At 40.6% G+C, this 23,503-nt stretch overlaps 2 protein-coding genes across 3 annotated transcripts; one reads left to right on the top strand and one right to left on the bottom strand.

The window, feature by feature from the left end:
* Positions 1 to 449: 449 nt before the first annotated feature.
* jam2b (junctional adhesion molecule 2b) lies at positions 450 to 10,492 on the bottom strand. Its single transcript, XM_030427467.1, has 10 exons — positions 10,261 to 10,492; positions 7,212 to 7,277; positions 6,352 to 6,462; positions 5,283 to 5,432; positions 3,260 to 3,441; positions 3,042 to 3,150; positions 2,843 to 2,950; positions 1,523 to 1,541; positions 1,379 to 1,424; positions 450 to 1,221 (listed from the first exon to the last, which is right to left on the bottom strand). Exons 1-10 carry the CDS (start codon positions 10,310 to 10,312, stop codon positions 1,183 to 1,185), a joined length of 882 nt encoding a protein of 293 aa, XP_030283327.1. The 5' UTR covers positions 10,313 to 10,492; the 3' UTR covers positions 450 to 1,182.
* Positions 10,493 to 15,562: 5,070 nt separating this feature from the next.
* On the top strand, positions 15,563 to 18,170 carry LOC115587450 (pinin-like). 2 transcript variants are annotated; one of them, XM_030427267.1, is made up of 3 exons: positions 15,563 to 15,739; positions 16,509 to 16,849; positions 16,913 to 18,170. In XM_030427267.1, the coding sequence occupies exons 1-3, from the start codon at positions 15,703 to 15,705 to the stop codon at positions 17,912 to 17,914; spliced, it is 1,380 nt and encodes a 459-aa protein (XP_030283127.1). In that variant the 5' UTR covers positions 15,563 to 15,702; the 3' UTR covers positions 17,915 to 18,170. The 2 variants fall into 2 exon arrangements, with proteins under 2 accessions (XP_030283127.1, XP_030283126.1); XM_030427266.1 differs by having other exon boundaries at positions 16,509 to 18,170.
* Positions 18,171 to 23,503: the final 5,333 nt, after the last annotated feature.

Here is a 23,503-nt window from a genome sequence, read left to right on the forward strand (position 1 = left end):
GATCGAGCCTATTTACCTGCGAAGCTCAGAATGTCACTGTTTTCATTTTCTACTGTTTTGTTTAATAGTTTCAAAAACAAAAACAAAAACATATGCACAAAACTACAGTCGGAAAAATCCATCTTTGTAATCCTAGAAGTAAGCTGTCAGTTTGATTCTCGTGAACTCACTCTGCTTAAACAGCCCCGGTTCAAACAGTCTATTGGCGTAAGCTGGTGCTTAGCAACAGAAATATCTAATGAATGGGCTAATTAGCTGACTAACAAATTGATCGAGCGGCCTGCTTGAGGTTGTTAAAGGGCACTCGGCCCGTGAGACGCCACTTGAATGCATCTGGGCTAGATTATTTGAACACGTGCTGAGTTTACTGTCATTGTTATTCCCCTCCGCCTGACTAGGTACCAATAAACCAATAAACTGCGCAGCTTGAATTCCAATGTAGCCATTTCTTTTTTTCAGCGTTCTTTATTGATCAAGAGATACATTTTAAAATATTTAACAAAGGTTCCACCATTCAGTGTGTGCAGACACCTGTTCACATGTCACTCAGTTCACATAATTTGAATTTATACAACCAGAAGATTGAACAATTACGATATCAACACACATGTTTTTATAAAATATATAAAATTGACAAAGAGGAAAAAAATAGCATCATATAAAACAACATCTAAATATTTGAAAGGCAGTACAAAGAATACAATCTATACAGTGTGGGTGAATGACGTTTAATTGCCTACAGATGGCACAAGAGAGCTCAAACATACGTTGAACATGACCCTTTAAGTCTGAGAAGAGTAGAAAAAATATGATTTTGAAGATGTCTCGACATATTAAAGAGAAATATGATGACAAAATATGTTATAACGTAGTAAAGAGGCGAGTTTAACCTTGGATTTACACTACAGAAGTTTGAAGGAAATATGAAAGCAGGAAAGACAGTCTAAACTGTCAGTGCACGGATGCCCGTGTTTAGGAGGCAGCAAGATTTTTAAAAAATCTAGTTAGATTCTTCGTGATGCTTGATGTCTTCATATCTCTGTGTGTGTGTCCATCCCAGACAGCAGTGAGCAGCCGTCCAAAATCAAGGCAACGGCGGAGTAACTTTTCCAGTGCCCGATTGCACGTGCACACTTTAGATCTCTGACGGCTTGAGGTCAAAGTGAGAGAGTGTTCCCCCCCTCAGATCATGAAGGAGTGGGTTTGTTTGTAGTGCTTGAACTGTAAAGAGCAGAGAGACACACAATGAATCATTTCCTTTAATTAGCTAGGGACAAGCGTTATCAGCGACCTATCAACAGGATTTTTATGGCAACCCAAATACACGACGGCGAGCAAAACAAGCCCTGACACAACAACAATCCCTCTGATCACTCACGTTGCGGATGGGAGGAGGCGGAGGTGGAGGGTTGAAGGACTTGCCACTGAAAGACAAAGGGTGGCAGTTCAGCCTGAGCTCAGTCAGTCAATAAAACATCGCTGTGGGCAAAAACAAGAGTTGGACTGAATGTGAAACCCTCACCTTTTGGTCTTCTTCTCGTCTGTTCAAAGAAACAACAAAAGAGAAAAAGTCAACATTATTCAAGATCACTATCACGCTCGCCTGAGAAGACTTTGTCTCTTAATCTGGCAGCAGTAATTAGCTGGATAGTAATTAGTACATTTACTCAAGCATATATTAACAGTCTTGTTTCTGTACACTTGACAGTTTTAGTCAATATTCACTCTCTTCAGCTCTCCTGAGGGAAATAATTGTCTCTTTAGCTGCTAAATGCTGCACTCTGTTCAGCGGCTCGTCGGTAACTGTGTCTGCCCGCTGTTTGATGCTGAGCACTCAGTGGACTCTGGCTCCTTAAAGCTTTTTAGCTCATAAAATCTGCCTGCTGCAGTCGGAGAACAAGGCCACATTTTTTTCCATTGTTTATGGATCAGAGCTTTATGTGGAGGACAACTTTAATTTAGTAAGAGTTTGAATGTGAGTCCTTCACTTGAAACGGTACAACAGAAAAATAAGAACGGCTCAGTATCAGAGTATAACACCAAACGTGTATTGTTATAACATGTGTCCATGTGATAACATGTGTCCATGTTATAACACGTGTCCATGCTATAACGAGTTACTTTTACTTTATTACATCATTAGAACATTATGTTATAAGATGAAACACTATGGTATGTTTTAATATACACTGAAAATATCTTGAAATGTTTTATGTTTCACATGCATTTTTCTGTAACAACAAATAAAGATAAATATTATAACAAGAAGGGTCTCTTGTGAAAACAATCAAGTTATAACATTAAATAAGCAAACTGTTAAAACAAGAAAGATTTTTTGTTATGATATGTTTGTATTTTGTAATAATATGAAAATATATGTTATAACATAATAAGATGATATGCCACATTTTTACAGTGTGATACAGATTTTTCTTATTTTGGCATGACAGCAACTGTTTCTGGACCATGGAGCATGTAAGATTTTGATTTTTTTATATACTTTATCTTAAAGCAACAATATGTAGAAACTGGCATTTTGTGCCATTTAGCGCCCCCCACGGAGGCATCTTCATTCCTTGACCCAAACAACGATGGAAGATGAAAGTCGGAATCTCCGGTTCCTCATATTTGCTCAAGTAAGTGAATGAGAAAGGAGTCAAAGCTGTAAACCACTGCAGACCAAAGGGAATGTTTAATATATGAGCTTTAAGGTCTATTAAGTGACCCGTCAGGTTTGAACCGTTCTTTATATTTTTGATTCAAATGTATTCATCGATGCAGCTTCTCAAATGTAAAGCCAGTGATTACATGACGCACATACAGCACGCTTCACACCGCTCACCCTTGCAGCAGCCTCGGCGTCGGCAGCAACACGCGCAGATGCAGCAGAAGATGACGAGCGTCAGAAAAGCAGCAGCTCCTGCTATCAAAACCGTCATGTTCAAAGGATCTGTAAGGACAGGGAGGAGAGTATACGCTCAGTCTTTGGTGTGTGGAGCGTAACATGTTAACTCCAGAGAGGAGTTATATGAAAAACTTACAGTCAATAACTTTCAGTTGTTGGGCCACGCAGCTCTTGGGGGCCCCGACGCTGTTGGAGGACTCACAGCGGTACATCCCTGTGTCCGTTTTGGACACGCTCTTAAACTTCTGCTCCAGGCAGAGACAAGGTGAGAGGTGAGTTACAGAGAACAGCAGCTGGTGAGAACATATGTGGATGTGTTTTACCTTGTACTTCCATATTTCGGTGTTTACTTACCAGCGTGCCCTTGCTCGTGTCGACGCTGTACGGAGTGTCCGCTGTGGCCGTCAGAGCCCTGTTGTCTTTGTACCAGCGGTAGATGGCAGGAGGCACGCTGAGTTTGTCCTTACAGTGGAGCTCCAGGCCCGAGCCCACGAACACAGAGCTCGGCACCTCGCAGGACGGGACATGTGGAGGCACTAAGGAGGCAGAGAGGAGAATACAGCTCGAGTTGCAGAAAAAATACAGGGTTCTTTCATTTATGGGAAGACAAATCCATCTTAAAGAACCTGAAGATATTGCTTTTGTTGATGCATTTTGTTGTTTTTTGTGAGATATTGATGCACTTAACTGCTGAAAGAAACACTCATGTTCATTTACTCTTTTTCAGCAGCGATCTACAAGCCAAACTCGAATTCGATTGAAAGTACTTCCTCCTCGACCAGGAAAAAAAAAAAAAGCTGAAGTTCACCTTGTTTATGGCCTGACACAGGTTGCCTCTCTATCAGGGGGCTGACACATATAGATAATCACAAGCCATGCACGCTCCACATGACATCACCTGCATGTGTTTGGACTGAAAAGGAAACTAGAGCCAGCAGATTCAAACCCAGGACCTTTTTGCTGTGAAGTGACAGCGCTTACCACTGAGCCCTCATGCTGTCAGTGTCAGATACCATTCATATCATCCATATCTCAAGAGCTTGACACTGAAATGCAGAAAAGGCTAAACTAATTGCCAGTCTTTAAAAGACATGATAAGCATTTTTGTTGTCAGTTGTCCTGCAAAGGTGATCTCACAGGTAAACTCATGGGCACACGTGTAATCATGGGTAACTTACTAAGTCAAGAACGCTTAATGAGTCCTCTCTGAAAGCAGCGCATGTGCTTTAAAGGATAAGTCCACCAGTTTTAGACATAGACCTGCAAACACACTTAATGTGTACAATTGGTGGAGTCACCCTTTAAGTAAAGGCACGCTGACGCAACATAATTTTCAAATACTAGTCCGGTGTCCCTGTGATTAAGCTGTTCGCTCGTGTTTTTATTAAGGATGCAACAGTACAGTTTTCCCACGGTTCGGTATGCATCAAGGTTTTTGGGCCACGGTAACGGTACGGTTTCAATATCTTAATATAAAACTACTCAGACTAGCAAAGGCAATACTGCATTGTAAAAATAATTGCACAATTCTTTGTGCATTGTCTGTGGTTACAGGAATTTGGATATTTGCTCTCTCTAGCTTCATTCAGTAACTGCATGCACTAGTTCTTCAGCCAGGTGTTCACTTGTGTGGCTCTCATACAGTGGATGAGTCTGCAGCACAAAGCCCCTCATTTCCCAAGTATCAGGGTTCTCCCCAGAAGTTTTTAGTGTAGTGGCGCACCGTCAGCCAGGGGGGGGAGGGGGGAAGAGACGGTCGTTATCGCCATCAGCCGGGGGACGCTTTTTTTACGAGAAGACCGCGGCAGCCCACTAACATCCGCCATAAAGCAGCTAACATTGAAAATGAGTATAGCGGCGCAGCGCTGTTCACGGGAGGTCCAGCTATCGGTGGAGAGAGCAAGGTAGGGTGCTTGCCTCAGTTCGTTTTCAATATCCCCCGGCATACTTCATAAAGTTCTGGGATCACTTTACTACTAAAATGGGTGTGGGAGGGTGAGCCTAAACAATGTGCTGCTCTCATGCCTCTGCTCCTGAGGGGATCACACAGCATGCGCGGCTGCACAGAGTTTTGAAAAAGTTTTGTGACAGGGAAACGTACCGAAAATGCCGTTGTTTGCCGTTGTGCATTGAACCAAACAGGGCGTATTGAACGGTTCGGTAAAATACTGAATATTGTTGCATCCCTAGTTTTTATACGCTAAATATGTTGAAAAGATCTTATTTTTGTATTTTTACACAAATCCCCCTATCCTCTTGTAAAATGTCAAGTCATTTTTGACGACTCACTCAGCTGTAATTGTACTCCAATCTAATTTCAATCAGAAGCAGAAGCAGAGGACGCCCTAAATGTCCAACAGGAGGTTTCCCATCATACCAAGCACATTGAGGGTCACGGACGCCTCTCCGAGGTTGACGTGGTCTTCGCCGGCTGTCACCTCACAGCGGTATTCCCCCGAGTCTTTCTGTGTAACAGAGTGTATCGTCAGCGTCGCTCCCTCGATCTTTGCCCGTTCTGCATACGGCCCTGCGATGGAAGGTAATGGAGAGAGGATGGAGAAAACTTAACTCTCTTCACCTTAAGTGCTAAAAAACAGAATCAATCACAGTTAAAGTGGGGTCATATAAAGTACATATCTATAGTCGATCTGTTTCCTACCGTAATCACCGATCAGCGCAGCCTCAGTTTGGAGAAGTCGAGAGCCGCTCCAGCCCAGATGCTCAGCTTTGTACTGCAGTGAACGGGGTTCAGCAAAAAAGCGAAATTAACCACCTAAAACAAGGCTCACCTAAAAAAATCTATATCAGGTCAAGTGTACATTGTATAGGTAAAATTCACACCGCTTTACATCGCCGTCAGACCGCGCTTTCTTTTGGCACTATGTTTTCTCAACCGCAGAACCCCCGTATCCCTTCGCATGAGCGCTAATGCGGAAGGATATAGAGAGTTAAGTTTCGTTTTTATCGAAAGTAAACCTCTCGTCCAGCCGCCACTCGCAGATCAGCTGTTGCCCAGTTACGCTAATGCGTAGGGATACGAAGGTTCTGCGGTTGAGAAAATGTAGTGCCAAAAGAAAGCGCGGTCTGACAGTGATGTAAAGCGGTGTGAATTTTACCTATACAACATACACTTGAACTGGTGTAAAACATTTTACGTGAGCCTTGTTTTAGGTGGTTAATTTCGCTTTTTTGCTGAACCCTGTTCACTGCAGTACAAAGCTGAGCGTCTGGGCTGGAGCGGCTCTCTACTTCTCCAAACTGAGGCTGCGCTGATCGGTGATTACGGTAGGAAACAGATCGACTATAGATATGTACTTTATATGACCCCACTTCAAAAAACCCAAATTATCCCTTTAATGATGATGGGGTGATGGAAAGAGCGACGGCAAAACATCAGCTTCTGTCAGTTTGGAGAGGTCACGCAGTAAAGGACTGTCGTCACTCACCTGTAAATTTGTTGTTGAAGTACACAAACGTGACTGCCTTTCCTTTCTTCTTCCACTCGATCCTAGGGTTCTGATCTTTCTCCGTCTTGAACTCACAGGAGAGCACAGCGTCTGGAGGACAAACAGAGCAAGAAAATCTTAAAAATCAAATACCTGTTACTCTTCTCATGAAAGAAGACAGTGGTTATTAAAGGTGTAATTATGTAAATCTGTTTAAAATCTGCCTTAATCTGCTTTGTCTGTTGATCTGACTGATTTATTTTTGAATGCGAAATGTGCAAATCAGAACATGTCGTATCCCTCTTCATCTTTGTCCTCAAGTCATTCCGAAACGTGCGCTTTAATATGATTCATATTAATACCATTCATGATTTGGTTTCGTAGTCATATTTAACCACATTTTGTGTCCAGAATTAGTGTTTCGTTAAGTCACTTTTTAATCTTCAGTTAAATAATTAACTTCAGTCACAATGGACATCTTTGTACCCTAGATGTCCAGTATGTAGGATTTAGTGACATCTAGTGGTGAACACTGAAAATACCAAAAATGCTAAAAACACGAACGTTTCCTCTGTAGAGTCAGTCACTACGTTTATATGACGGTAGAAATATTCGGACTGTAGTTTTTGTCTTGTATGTTTTACTCCGACTTAAATCAGACTTTTAAAGTCCATGTAAACATGTTCATCTGACTGAAATCGTACTATATCAGTCCGCCGTGCCGGCTTTTAAATAAAAACCTAATTGTAAGGACTGTTTTCCTTGTCTGCCAATAGATCCCACTCAAGCTTATTCAACAGACCTTTAAAGTTGTGTTTCAAATCAATGATATTGAGAGAAGCAGCAGTGCACAGTCTCACCTGTGTGTTCGTGGACCTCCACTTTGGGTTTACTGCTGCTGACTGTCACTGACAGACACACAGGACCTGCAGGGGGGAGACGATCAATCAGCTGTTATAAATCAGACAGTTTTTACTCTCGGTCACCAAGAACAACAATCTGACTTACTTCTGCTCTCTCTACATCTCCCTGTATTTCATGCTCAGTGTATATCTGTAGTTTCATAATGTGGGCTCACGAGAGACCAAAAGCACAAACAGACATGTACAAAGCCCACAGATTGAGTCACAGCCCTCACATACAGTACTAGGCGTGCATCCTCACCACACAATACACAAGTAGGCCTACAACATTAATTTGCCCACAACAGAATTTCTGCCCACACACACACACACACACACACTCACACACAGACATACAGAGTGTGGTCTGCTGGTACCAGGAGCGGTGGCGTGCAGGAATGCAGGTGATGGATGACTCCGACAAGCTGCTTAATCCCGACCTGATAACCTCTTTTTAGTGATCTGTCCCTTCAACCAGCACACGCACACGCAAACACACACACAAACACACACACACAGATGCACACACCCACACACACAAACACACACACACAGACGCACACACCCACACACACATACACACACACACAGACACACACACACACATAGCACACAGCACAAAAAAACATTTCAGGGGAAAACTCGCAGGGTTTCCAGTATGATGAAAAGTGGCTGTAGAAGGTTGTGTCAGTTCAAATTAATGCTCGTTACAATGGATTTCAACACGTTTTCACAGAAAATAGAAAATTCTGCAGATTTGTGTGGTTACCATTGATGTTTTACTGCTTTTCTTCTGTTGTGAAAACTTAAATCCAGTGCAACTCACTTTCATTCAACCTGTCCTCAGCTGCTGTTTCCCATCAAAACCACTTGTGATAGCTACAAATCCACGACAACAGAGAGCAGATCGTTAAAAGAGATTTTTTTCTGCGAATCAGGAGAAGCTGAAGAGAGGTGTGAGTGTGTGTGTGTGTGTGTGTGTGTGTGTGTGTGTGTGTGTGTGTGTGTGTGTGTGTGAGTGAGTGTGGGGGGGGGCGTACACATGCATGGAGAGCATGCTTTTCTTCTGCGGACAAAGCAGCTCTTCATGACAGTAACCTTATCCCCCTCAGCTGGCACAACACACACACACACACACACACACACAGATATCTGTTGGCACACTTGTGAGGGTCTATACTGATTGAACCCTTCACCCTCACACTCGGCTCCATATGCTTTACTTTGACCCTCAGCCAAACCTGAACCCGATTCTGATTGTAACACTCATTGTGGATCCTGAAGTCGTGAACTAATCTTGAATATATATGTAATATGTTTTAAAATAAATGTTCATGTTATAGAAACATGGTATTCTCCATAATAATGTTTTTATATTTTTTTATATTTCAAATGAGTTATTTATGATATTAAAAGCATTAGAAAGTGCTTAAAATCAATATCATTCTTCAAATATTCCAAACACATCCCGAACCAGCCTCGTCCCCCGAGGCTACGGATTCCAATCTTTAACTCTCTGTGAGGACATTTGGTCCTCATGAGTAAATACAACAAAGATCAAAACACACACGAAAAAGCTGCAATTATCAACATAGAGAAAGTTTCAAATTCCCACAGCAACTTCAAATGCTTTTTTTTTCCAGATAGCAAGTGGTCGTTTTCATCTCCGTCTAGTAAACAACAGGGTCAGTCGGAGGCTATCTTCAAACTGAGAGGGTGGGATCCCGGACTCCTCCGCAGGGCCGCACAGCCGCGGGGCCACGTGGCGTGTCTCATCTGCCTGCGGATCTCGGGTTCAAACAGCATCAGAGCGGGTTCAGTGTAAACATGAAGCCCAGGCGCAGCCACTCCCTGCACAATCTCAACCCCCTGATGGAGTCCCTGAACACATCACACCTCCCCAACCCCCCACATGTGTGTGAACTTAACGTGCACAAACAAAAATGAAACAAACTAATGATCAGTGACAAATCCGTATCCTGCATTTTTGAGGGACTGCACAAGAAATATTTGGAATAACCAAAACTTGTTTCAAAGGGGCACTGTGCAGTTTTGGAGAAGAAATTCCAACTCAGAATTTTAATATTTACAATATTGATGGGGTAATGATACAAACTCTGACACAATTATTTTTTCTATGACTGAATAAACAAGCTGTTCTCAGAGGAAAACAAGGTCCCTGAAACACTGTTTGAAGCTAGAAAGGTGGCAGGGTCCGCCTATAGACAAAGTATAAACAACAGTATGAAATTGTGTTGTCCTTTAAAGTCAGTTTGTTTATTCAGTTTAGTCAGGCATGAAAACAAAGAGAGTTTGTTTATTTAGTTTGTTCAGTCATAAAAATCAGTCAATGAAGATCTTTGTTTTCTGATCCAAATATCTTCCCCAAACATACATAGGGTACCTTTAATCTGAAATGTTCAAAAAAAGAAAGCAAAAAACGATTCCAATCACATTAAGGTTCATTTTTAATATTATTTAGCTCTTTTTTGTGTTGTCCTTTATAACTGGGGAGCTAAATTACCAATATACTGTTTATTTTTGAGATATTGGAGGAATGCTCTCTCTGGTGGATGGGCCAAATAAAATGTTAATGACCCTGATAAGGGCTTCTCTTTAGACTCCAACTATTTTCTTTAGAATATGCTTTCCCTTTTTTTGTTTCTATGCACAACTTAAGAAACTTTCACATCTTACCTTATATTGATTTTTACAATCAAAGATCAAAACTTGAAGTGAAGTTGAATATCTGAGGCAACATTCCTAATTAACAGGAGTGTCCTATTACAATACACCAATGAGGTTACCAGGAGTGTTTACAACCAGATAAATTGCCCATAACATACTCTGTTAAAAAAAAAAAAAATGCTTTTCTTCCTCTGAAGACGTCTAGCTATATGTTTGATATGGTGGCTAAGCCTAATATAGCCTCTTAATCTGTCATTAATAACCTCAGCAACTTGTTTAGTGAACTTTCTAAAACCAGTAAAGAAAACAAAAAACTCACAGTGCAATAAAGTGATGAGAAGAGGCAACGCCAACATCTTCAAGGTGTTCATGTTCAGTCGGTTCAGGTCCGACCTGGGGTCTGTGGGTGTCCGCTGAGTCTGGATGAGACTAGTTTTTCTCCAAACTCCCTGCAGCTTCTTCAAGTTACATCTGCAGCACGCACACACTCACGTCTCCTGGACAACTGACGCGAGCAGGCGGGAGAGCTGCTGTGCTGCCTGCTGCCCTGAGACCACTGCCCTCTGAGGAGGCAGAGCAAACAGGAGATATGAGCTCCTTTTATTTTGACAGGGGTCTGTTCTTTGATCTGCCCTGTTCGGATTTTTGGTATCTCATGCAGTATCTTTAGGACAATCTTCATACTTCCTAGTTTACTTCAGTTCATTCGACTTTATTTGACTCTGTTGCATGAAAATATTCAAGATGACACAATAAAGTCAGAGACTGATTTCTACTGTGGTCCTTCGTGCAAAGATAACAAAGATGCAGGGACCATCGAACCAATTCATGTATTCAGTTGTTAGGCTAGAATCAACATATATAAATTTGTATCATTTGGATGTGACAGTGTCAAAGGGTTTGCTTATGATCTGAAGCACCACTCATGTTTATTGAGCTTTAAAGGTTCAATGTGTAAGAATTGGTCCCCTGTCGTAGGTTCCTCCAAACAAATAGGGGGCAGCATTTCACCAGAGGCACCGCTATCTGCTGCTCACTAACTGCTGCTCTTTGCTGTAGTTATCTGTGGCTGTATCTATTAGCTGCTGTTTACTAGTTGGTTTACGTAGCCATGCAGCTAGTGAGTCTAAACTAAATTGTTGTCCACAGACCAGGAGAGGCACGGAGTGGGAGAGGAGCAAGAGCGAGGCTGGTCATCACCAGCCTGGAAAATCAGCATCTCGAGCAACGGATTAAGGTTCATATTCAGACCAGACCAGAGTTGAGGATTGTTGGAACATTGGAAAGACAAACAACAAATTATTTGGTGAGCAATTGAGCTCATTGTAGTTTGCTTAAAATGAGAAACTTGAATTCAGATTTGTACAAATGTTTTAAAAGGAAAATAGGTGTTTCCTTTCTTGAGATCTTGTGAGTTTTTTTTTCCTACCGTTAGCCTAAAAAAGCTAATAGAGGTTATGAAATGCAGCAAACCTGCCTGATTAGCCTGCTAGCTTCAGTAGATACACTATCTCTGCAACACAAACATCTTTGACATAATATCAAACAATTATTTCTTTACATTCCATAAATAACATAGTTTTTTTATCTTAAACTAAAGTTCAGGCCCTATTTTTACGCACTGCACCTTTAACATGAGTTTCAGCTTATTATTTAGCTGGGCAGCCCACAACTTTACTATCATAGTGTTGTATTTATCCGTAGTAGACAGAAAAGCTTCATAAACCTTAATGTACACTACCTGCTCAGCAGCACCAAAGAGCAAGATGACAAAATCAGCAACTAGCCAGTGAGCATGATGGAGCATTTAGCAGCTAAATAGCCAGATATCTATGTCGGGAGTTGGTTGAGACCCAGAAAAGAAGAGTGAATATTATATTTACATATATCAGGTGGATACAAGGACAGCTCCAAATGAATGATAATGTTGCTCCACATATCTGCTGGATGTGTAAATATGTCAAATTTGCTGACAAGTTCACCATATTAACTTTAATATTGGGTTCAGAGTTTGTTTTCTGCTGTTTTAGAGTGGCCAAAACACAGTTACTGCAGGTTAAAGTACAATTTTGTACTAACCCTAACCCTTTTTTGACTCTCGTGTCATGCTAGTTTATCCTTCCACCCCACTACATTTCACAGTAAACCTTTCCTCCACTTATCTGAGAGAGATATTTAATAGTAAGGCTACTTTTCAGATTTAGATTTGACAGATAAAACATACAGTGTGAGTATAAATAATGACCATTCTGTTCTCTTTGTTGTTCAAGCCATTATCTTAGGAACAAAGACATTTAGTCTAACTTTAATCTTACCTATATTTCTGTTCAAGTCTGAGATCTCACACTGTTAATTATGTGACATTCTGAATCTGAATTCAAAAGATGAAAATCACCATAGTTGGAGTTTCTAAGTGACAACAGAGGTGGGTGTAATAAGAAGTGCAGGGATGGGACAGCTGCTGGCTGAGCTACTGTGTCCTTGGCTATAAGGTTTCTCACCACCAGCGCTCACACAACACCACATTGTCCCTCGCTCCGGCTAATGCGCACACATGCTTACATTTGTGGCCATATGCACACACAAAGACACACACAGGGGCCATACGTGCCGACACGTGTGCATAAGCGCACACTGAGAGAAAGAGCGAAACACAAGCTCACGAAATCTCTGCTGCGACACCTGTTCACCATCAACAATCCCAGCTGCTCTCCCCAAGTCATGTTACCACACAGCAACACACACATACACATCCATAACAACAACTGCCTCACTTTACGCAAACATTTGGATAAACAATCTCTCCCACGTGGTGAATCTTATTTGAACCAAACATGCATTTGGCTTTAAACGCATCACGATCTTTGATGACCAAAGGGCAGCTCAAGCATCACTTAAACAGCTGTCCTCAACACACTTCACTTCTGTTTGTGCCAACTAGGATTATACCTGGATTAGAGCAGGGGTCCTTTTTCTGTGACCTTTAACCCTAGTTTAGAAGTAAAGCTAAAAAGGATCATATGTAATCCTTTAAAACTCAGTGAAATTGCCACTTAAATTCATAGAAAGTGCTGAGATTTGCACAATATAGAGCAAAAAACACCCTAAGTGCCCTCTAAATACAGACTTAAGCAATAATTTCATATGTTGATTTAAGTTTTTAATATTTAAGGGAAGAAGATTTGGCTTTTATCTATATACAGTAGCAGTTTTACCATGCTCTAGGAAAGGCACTGTGAAATATAGGCAATAACTGAGTCTTAAATCCTCACAAAGTTTTTTTAAAATAAAGGTTTCATTTTAATTGTTTCAAACCATATTTTGAATGTCATGTCACCCCGGACAAAATATTCATGTTGCAACGACCTATGGGACCCACGTTAGTGCACAGAAACTCTCATAGACCAGCAGCGTCACTGTGTCTTACATGGGTGGTTGGTGAGGCTGAGGGTAGATAGGGGAGGCTAAAACTTGGTCAGCAACCATGGAGGAAATCGTGACTATGTTCATGACTAAACCATCATCACAAACAAAGCCATTTGTTTACATTCATTGGGGCATTCACAATAACTACTTAGAATTGTGGAAAAAGCTGTTAACAGTTTTTAGGATGGCAGGATCTGGCACAGATTAAGCTCAAATTAATGATTAGAGGGACTACTTCAAGTCATTTATAAAGTTTCAATGCATGCAGTAATGCCACTGCAGCAAATATCATGGCACATTGAAGCAGCAAAACAATAAACTGCAGTTACAAACTTGACAGGACAGAGGAAACTCACTGGGGGGACAAATTTAACTTTAACCGATAATATTTTTCAGGTAGCTCAGATGGAGCTCAGGATTTATCAGGTGGACGGCTGTTTTACTTCAAATAATTTCATTACACCACTCTGAACGTGTGTCCTTTGGGATGTGTGAAAGAACATATAACTTTGATCAACACTACATTCTGACTGATCTTGTAAGCCTGTTGAGAGATTTAAATAATCAATGAAGTTAGGCTGCTGTATTGTAAATATGCATAGGAAAGAGCGCGTTTTTGCTTCTGGGGGATCACTGCAGGAAATGCTGTGAATATTTTCCTCATTAAAGATGTATTATTTCACCCATCCACTATTAATCAGAATGCTGGTTTTATGATCAGACCACCTGCAGATTATCCTCTGGACATAACTGAGATCTGGACATAACTATGAATTATAGACGCTTTAAATTTAGCCTACATTACTCACCGCCCCTGGTATTGCTTCATGACTTGCTTCCATTAAGATTTTGCGGGGGAACTTTGCATGTCATCCTCTCTTTCTTCTCATATTTGCTGTCTGCCTCTCCACTGTAATACACCACTTTCAAAGCAGATATTATGACTTGTCAAAGCAACAGAGACACAGGTGTATGAATGCTCCGTCCCATTCAAAGGCTCCATTTAGCATTACTTTCGGGCCTAGGGCTCTGGAACGACCAACACTGAATCATATGCAACCACCATTAATATTATTGACTGTTGCTGTGTCAAATGTGTGCTGTGTAAAAGGTCTGCATCAAGTAAAGGCAAGAAATGCCCTCAAAAATAGCTATAAAAGTCCTGAGGATCAAGCAGCAGGTATGCCATAAACCTAGCTTGAGCAATTTTCATCCAGCAGAACATAAATCAAAACATTTTGCCTTTTCTGGTTTACATTCATTTTCCCTGGCATAACCCACCCTCTGTTGGCAGCAGAACATTTCAGAGGGACATCTCAGACGGCCAAATTCAAAGATGGGTGAGCTGAGTAAGAGCAAGAGTAACCAAAGTGACAAAATATTGATACTGACTCACTGAACCTAGTTTCTGTCGTAACATACTGCTTTGAGGGAAAACCTTGACGCACACTACACCCATTAATGTTTACCCTCATGGTGTTCACTGGGTAGGTGTATTTCCTTGTGGCTACAGTGTGCCCCTTTCTATGTTTTATTTACAGGAGAATGGAATAATACATCCGGGAGTTCAGCAGTCAAGCCAGATATGCAGTGTATTACTAATAATACCATTGAAACAAAGTTAATTATTCTCTGTACTCTCACAGGTCAGAGTCCAGATCTACTTATCTGAAAAAGTTGCATGTCATCTATTTCACTGCTAAACTTCCTTCTTCGTCCTTTGGAGGTTAAAGCCTCAACTGTGTAGCTAGTTTGCTAGTTTTTTCTTCAACTATAATGTCGAAATTGTTTTCAGTTACGCCAGGTTTAACTCTTTGCTCCTCAGCCAACCTTTCTACTTCGTCAGCCGAATGCAATTCAACAATCAATAAACATAATCTAAACTGTGAGTTTATTGTACACGTGTCTGGCATCCAAACCTGATGACCTTGGAAATAAACATTAACTTTTATATCTCTATGCTCAGAGTCTGTGGTTGTTTTTATCAGGTGGAATTGTTAGATGCTCTCCAAGTTGATTACTTCTTTAGAAGAGCCTTTGACGAAGTGGACTTTCTGCCCTCTTAATTACGATTGAACTCGCGCCAAGAGGAAACAAAGAGAAAAAATATCGGCCCAATGACATGATAAGGTAACGGGAAGGCTCTGTATTATTAACTTACTGAAAGGAGAATGAAAAAAAGGGTAGGGCTTGTTCTCTTCATAAAGATTAGAAGTACCGTGACCAGTCACAGATAAACAACAGTCACAGAAACGAGAAGGTGTAAGAAAGTCACGGTACAAGACGCATTGTTCAGTAAATCACAGTCTACAAACAGATCGTGCAGAAGATCAAGATGAAGACACTAGCATTGCTCTTACTGAGCCTAACAGGTAAGAGACCTCACTCATGTCTTTTTAGAATATTTATGCCTGTTTTTATTATTTTCATTATTTATTTATTTTTCGTAGTATGAAAATTTGCTCTGTTAGATTTTGCATTCTTAAACATTTCCTCATCACTGTAGATTTAGGGTTTCATCTCAGCATAACGTCAACCCCTTTTTGCTGTAAAGACTGAAGTTAAAACATGTCGGCCAATAATCTGAACTTTGTCACGTTCTTAAAGAGAGTTATTAACAATCAATGTCATTTCATATCTTATTTAATCAATCTGTCATCTGTGATTGTTCAGGGTTTAAAATGGAAATGCAAATATGGATTATCATCAACATCGTATCAACATGATTCTGTGATCAACTGATACTGCTTTATGAAATGATGGGTACGCCTGGAAAGGTTATTGAAATCAGGGTTCATAGGATCCCAGCGACTCTTGACATTTCTTGTTAATCTTCTACTAAGAGATGCAAAGTGACCACAAACATACGTGAAACTAACCACAAAGGGACATATAGTGACCACAAAGACAAGCAAAATGGCAATAAAGAGACTCTAAACCACCACAAAGACATGTAAACTGACCACAAAAGACATGACGACAAATGTACAAAAAACAATCACATAGAGATGCAAACCGACCACTACAAAAACATAAAATGACCAGAAAGTGACACAGATCAACCAGCAAAATAGGAGGGGGAGTGAGGGAAAACTTCCATATTTTGCAAGCTTATTTTTTTGTTACATTCTTTCATTGCAGTGGCTCTGGGGGTGCCAGCACCTCCTCCAGGAGTGCCACAGAATCCTGTCTTGGCTGAAGGAGACCTGCGCCCTCTGCTGGGAGATGTGCTGCCTGTGCAGGGTCATGTGGTGGTGAAAGATCCCGCTCCACAACTCAGGCTCGGCTCCCAGGAGGAGAAGGAAAAATTGGCTCCGGCTCCAGTGGACGTGCAGCAGGGTCAGCAGGTTAAAGTGAAGCCTGAAGCTGTAGAGGAGCAAAAGGGTGGAGTGTGGACGGAGGTTAAGGTGGAGCAGGAGGTTAAAGAAGTTGAAGTAGAGCCACAAGTTAAAGCAGAGGCCGAGGTTAAGGTGGAGCCAGAGGTTAAAGAAGTTAAAGTAGAGCCACAAGTTAAAGCAGAGGCCGAGGTTAAGGTGGAGCCAGAGGTTAATGCAGAGGCAGAAGCTAAGGTGGAACAGGAGGTTAATGTAGAGCCAGAGGAGGTAGCGCCAGAGCTTGAAGAGAATCCAGACTTTAAGCTAGAATCAGAGGAAAAGGTGGAGCCAGAGGTCATGGCCAGACTAGAGGTCAACGAGAATCCAGAGGCTGAGATAGAGCCAGACGTTCAAAAGGGGCCGGAGCCTGAAGACGACCCCATGTTCAATGAGGAGCAAGGGGCTCAAGAGGAGTACCAAGTGCAAATGAACCTCGAGGACGAGCCAGAAGCAGAGTTTGAGAGGCACATTGACATGGAGGGAAGATATGGAATGATGCCTGAGCCAATCATGGAGCTGGAGCCAGAGGATGACGACAACGTGTTTGGAGAGGAACTGGGCGACACGGAGCTGTCAGAGGTGGAAAACTCTCTGAGGGGGGCATTTCAGAATGAGGAGGGACACGCTGAGGAGAGGGTTTTAGGGGCTGAACCAATCATGGAGCTGGAGCCACTGGTCGACGACAGCATGTTTGGAGAGGAACCGAGCGATACGGAGCTCGACCAGGAGGAAAGATCTTTGAGGGGGGCATTTAAGAACGAAGAGCCTGCCATTCAAACGCTTTCAGAGGAGGAGGGACTCGATGAGGAGAGGTTTTTAGGGGCAGAACCGATCATGGAGCTGGAGCCACTGGATGAAGACATGTTTGGAGAGGAACCAAGCAATCCAGAGCTTGCAGAGACGGAAAAGTCTTTGAAGGAGGCTTTTCGGAGTGGAGATCCTGCCATTCAATCTCTGCCAGAGGAGGAGGGACTAGAGGCTGACACAGAGTTTGAGAGGCACATTGACATGGAAGGAAAAAATGAAATGGTGGGCGAGACAACCATGCAGCTGGAGGATGAAGACAGCATGTTTGGAGACGAACTGAGCAATGGTGAGCTGTCAGAGGTGGAAAAGTCTTTGAGGGAGGCATTTGAGAATAAAGATCCTGTCAATGAACCACAGCCAGAGTAATAAAGGCTTGGGAAGAGAGAGGATTTGTAGAATAGTAACCAATCATGGAACTGGAGCCTGAGATGAAGTAAGAACAGGTGCTGTCAGATTCTGCTGTCACGGAAGAAGAAGGGCCAGCATTTGGACATTGTGGTGCATGTTAAAACACCACTCAGTGGCTCATATGTACATTGAAACTGTAATTGTAAAAGTGTGTCCTTTAAGGTTCAAGATGTAATATGTAAGATTTCTACATTAAAATGTCTAAAAACAGTTAGATCTTTGTTGATTTTCATCACCAGTGGTTGTTGCTCAACAGCGAAGACAACAACTCCTGTGATCCCACGGGACAACGCGTCTTTTGCCTTCAGGCTGCAGATATTACATACTGTGTATTTAAATGACACAGTATACCGTTTACCACCACCCTCTACAATGATAAATACACACATTATTGTCCCTAATGCAGGAAAACATGCTCTGTCTGTGCCTGTATTAATCACGTTTTGCTGTAACTCTGTACAGCAAATTTAGAACTAAGTCTGAGGAGGAGTGTAAACTAGAAGGCAAAGCAAAATCCCCCCAATGCTCTGCAAATAAAGAGATTTAAAAGGGTTCATTCACATAATAGCAAGCTTAGCAGTGGGTTTTTAAGGGTTAAAAAAACGTAACAAATCCGTGATGAAATATAAGTCAGCTGTATGAAGTGACAACAATATGGTTAAAGGTTGAGGTCACATTGTTAAGTTTAGGGGGCTTTTTCCATATTGATCGATTGTGGTCATGCTTTAAAAAAAAAAAAGCTTTGATTGCAGCAAACAGCTGTCTCCCACATTACAGTCAAATGTGTTGTGACCCATCCACCCACTGTGGACCTTGTCGCTCAATAAAAACGCCACGTGATCCTTTGCTGCCACACTACTACTACCACCACACACTGGAAGGCTTTTGCCATCTGAATGTAAACAAATAACATTTTAGGGACACTTGCCGGTACAACTGATGCTTTCTTTCAACAGTGTCATAGTTCCAGTGTAAGATAGAAGCTACAGCAGAGGAAGAGTAACCAAAAGGTGAGGATTTGATAATAACGACACTCAAAGCCTCACTTTAACATCAGCTGAACGTATAAATAAGTAATGGAAGTATTTTTGTAAATAAGAGGTTGAGATACTCTTTCCTGTCACTTGCATTAGAATCGTGGAACACAGGGAGCTCTTCAGACCCACTTTAAACAAGAGGAATGTAGCAACCATTCACTGTTTCACTGCAGTTTTGTTCTGGTTTTATGTTTGTTGTTTTTTGTTGTTGTTGTTATTGAACATAGATTTGAAAAACATAAACCTACTTTTTAAAGAGAAAGAAGACTCATAGTAATGTAATTTCACCTTCTAGCCACCAGAGGGAGCTATTGCCCTGGAGTAATATATGAGGGGAAGTGTTACCTGTTCTTCAGAGGGCCAAAGAAGGCTGCAGATGCAGAGGTATTTACATGTTTTCCTCTATCTTAGAGAAGCATGAATATATATTTATGAAACCAGACTTCCCAAGCAACACACAGTCGATGTTGTGTATGATACTCCTGTCCTCTATCTCTATTTCATTGCAGTTCTTCTGCCAGGATCATTTCCCTGGTGGTCACCTGGCCTCCATCACCAGCCAACACATCCACCTGATGCTGATGGAGTTGATCCTGGATCAAAACGGGTCGTGCACACGCACCTGGGTCGGAGGACTACGATATCTGGATGTATGTATGTTCAGTAAGGGAATGAGGGGTCCGATGATCAAATACACATGAATAATCTACCTGTCATGATTCGAACCATGAGAGGGGTTAACGTGCCGTTTGTAAATAGAGAATGACAGAAAGGTGCTCTGTGGAGTTTCTGTAAAAGTTTGTTCAGATTTCTCACCTGAACACATTGTGTGTGTGTGTGTATATATATATAAGGTTATATATATATATAAGGTTATATATATATATATATATATATATATATATATATATATATATATATATATATATATATATATATATAGGGTTTTATATATATATATATATATGATTTATATATTTATGTTTTAATTGGCTATGCTGATATTTTATGAGACTGGAAATGCGCTCAAGCAACACATGTTTAAGTCCTCCATTTGATTGAATTAAAATAATCTCCTGTTGTCTGTCAGACTGATCGCTTTATCTGGTTGGATGGATCGCGCTGGAACTACAGTGACTGGCTGATGGGGGAGCCCAATAACACGTCAAACAAGGAGAACTGTTTGGAGGTGCTGTCATGTGGTAGGCGACAAATTGCTGTTTAAAGCTCATACTTTTATGTTCTACCCAATCTGAATATTGAACACTGTGCCACTCTGTTTTTTATGTGCTGCATGTTTGCCTTTCAGGAAATGGAAAGTTCAATGACTTCACATGCTGGGAACCACAGGCTTTCATCTGCTCCTACACTGCAAAAGAAAGTCAAATGTAAAAAAAAAAAAAACAGTAATAATCCAGCAGCTGAAAGGTCCCAAAAAAAACACTGAACAATAACAGAGAATATCTGTCTCATAAAAATACTGTAATTGTGCAGTTTCAGCTTCAATTTTACATTAGATCTTGTTTATTTTTGTTTTTGTCGAAATAGTGAAATAACATTTAAACGTGGTTGAACATTTATACAAATAATGAGGATTAAAATTGCAGATTCTAAAACTGACATCACTGCTATAAAATATAAACCAGCACAAAAATGACAATTATGATTATAAGCCAGGATGTTCCGAACAGATTTAGTACAAACATTAACAAAATGTAACATTTGCAATTTGGAAGATAAAATAACAAACTTAACTTAGTCAGCACATTTTATGATGGGGAACTTGGGCCTGCTCTCAATCTGTAGCAGAATACACATCACAGCTGAACAGATGGTGGAGCAAGCTGTGTTTACAGTAAAGTTGCTAGATTGTGAAATACATGGATGGAAAGTTGATTTAATTCAGTCAACATTTTTGTTATGAAAACTTTCATAATTGTAGTGTCAATTACGAAAAACACTTAGATAAACCTACAAAACCAATACCTTTTTCACTGTTCACTTTTCTTATCTTGAAATGTCATCATAGTATTAAACTTGAAAGTAACAGTTTGAAGAATGATTGAGTGATTTTTTTTTAATGTTATGGTTATTCACAGTAACAGCAATGTTATAATTCATTTAATTTGACAGTCTATTTTTGTATTGTATTGATATTTCCAGGTTTTTAAAAGAACACAGGAAGATTCTGTAAAATAAACTGTTTTTACAGTGTATCTTTATCAGTGAATAGACGGTGAGCTCATTTCCGAAATGCTTCCTTGTCTGATTTGATGCAGTGTTCGTTTGTTTTTTTAAGGTTGAAATCACATCTGGGAAAGCAAATGTACAGACGACACAATGACTTAAAGGGCCATAACACAAACATAAATATGAAATACTATGAACAAATCAGGACTTCTAAGCATTATGTATATTATATTCAAAGATAATATTATTTGTTTTTGATAACAAGCTATTTTTCTGTAAATAAAGTGAACATTGGTTGTTTTATTCTGAAGCTTTGTGTTTATTATTACTCTTATGAAAAAGTACAACAAATTACAGCTCATACAGGTGTATTTATAGTTCCATGTACATTCATTATATCATACTTACATTATTTCATCTTTGAAATTTCAGATTTTCATATTCTATTTTTCTAATCCTTATGTTTGACTTTTTTTATTCAAACTACTTTTATTACACACTAGCCTTTTAGCTGATCCTATAATATATATACCATCCCTGCATTTCACTGCGTCTGTAGAAAATATGAGAATGTGACAAATAAATCTTTACTTTGAATCTTGAAGTACGCTGTTTTTGATATACAAATAATATAGCATGTGAAATAGCCCATCGTCTACAGAGCATCAGCACCATCATAGAAGTGAGATGTCTGATCAGAGCCTGAAGGATACCAAAAGTCGACACCCACCCAGCCACATTCTGTTCACCCTGCTGACATCTGGCAACAGATACAGGAGTATCCGTTGCCACACCGAAAAGCAGAAAATCATGAAATTAATAATAATTATAAGGTTTTTCTCGTAAGAAGGATAAAGGGCCTACAACTAGCTTTTTGTTGTACAACCCTGTGTTGTAAATAAGGCAATTCATGAACTTTTAGATTGAAGCCATAAAATCAGAATCGAATAAAGTTTTATATAAAATATATGAAGCCTGCGTCTCTTTAAAAAAGATTCCCAGTGATTTACATTAAGCTAAAGTGTTATTAAATATTTAAATATATTTCATTACATATATTCTAAATTGCACTAATTTGATCTTGATTATTCACTGAGTGAAGTGCAGAAATCAAAGCACACTGCTGAGTACAATCAATCTTTTTCATTTCATGCTGCGCCTAAAAATCTGACTTTAGTAGATCAAAGCTTTATCGTGCAGCTAGAGCAGCGCTGTGGCCCTGCAGTGTGGAGCATTTTGGAAGTTTCAATGAGTGAGGAAACAGTGACACAACCTTCAGTCCATCAGGTGTGTCTAAACCTCCAGTCCCCCCAGGACCCATATAAGGTAGGCAGGACCCTATTCAACTATGGAGTCCAAGAATTCTGGCTTACTCTGGCAGATCAGGGAACAGTCGCTCTGTCTGAGAGCAATTTGCTCTGGTGCCAAAAATGTTTCAGGACGATAAAAGCTGTTCACACCCAGATTTCAGATTTCACGTTGACTCTCCAGCTGGATAAGTGAGTTCAATTAAGTTTTTCACTCGATGAATTCCACTCATCACCCGCCCTTTATAAACTACAGGAGCTTAGTCCTCATTAACTGATACACTCACACACTCACGCTGCACATGCGGCTACTGTAAAGCCTGCCGGGGCTCACATGTTGCTGTGTGTGACTGTGACTCATTTTCCATTGGCCTACACAACCTTTTCCTGACCTTTGGACATGGAGGTGAGGATTACCAACTCTAAGGTGATGACTGGCAGCTCTTTATCCTTCTATTTTAATTGATGTAGGTTCCACATATACACACATCCACCACCACCAGTACACACATATTCATTCATCAATACGAATAATCAGATGACATGATCCAATATGAGCTATTGTTTTAATAATACAATATTTGGCATATTTGCCCCTGGCAGATCCTCCATTGTTCTCCTACCAGGAAGAGCGGCTTTTGCTGGATTTAAGAGATCACAGTTTAGTTTGCATCTACAATCGGGGAAATCTCTGGCAGCTTTACTGTATCCTCTGTGGGTATGTTGAAAAATACGTATTTTTAGACTTGGAACATTATTAGATCTGGTCAGTCATCATCTGGCAGGCAGAGAAGTGAGTAAAGGTGGAATCAATACGGCAAAACAACAAAATCTGGGCTGTAAATCATTCCTTAGCTATGACTGATAAACGAGAAAGAGAACGGTGGATTCCTGGAGTCAACATCCTGATGCTCTGGAAATCCCCTAATACCTCGACTGCTTATCGGTGTTGCTGTTTAGATGAGAGTGACTCAGTGTTGTTGTCACCATCTGTCAGTTCAAGTCATTTTCTA

The sequence above is a fragment of the Sparus aurata genome, chromosome 9 (assembly GCF_900880675.1).
Source record: "Sparus aurata chromosome 9, fSpaAur1.1, whole genome shotgun sequence".
In the NCBI taxonomy this organism is placed as follows: Eukaryota; Metazoa; Chordata; class Actinopteri; order Spariformes; family Sparidae; genus Sparus; species Sparus aurata.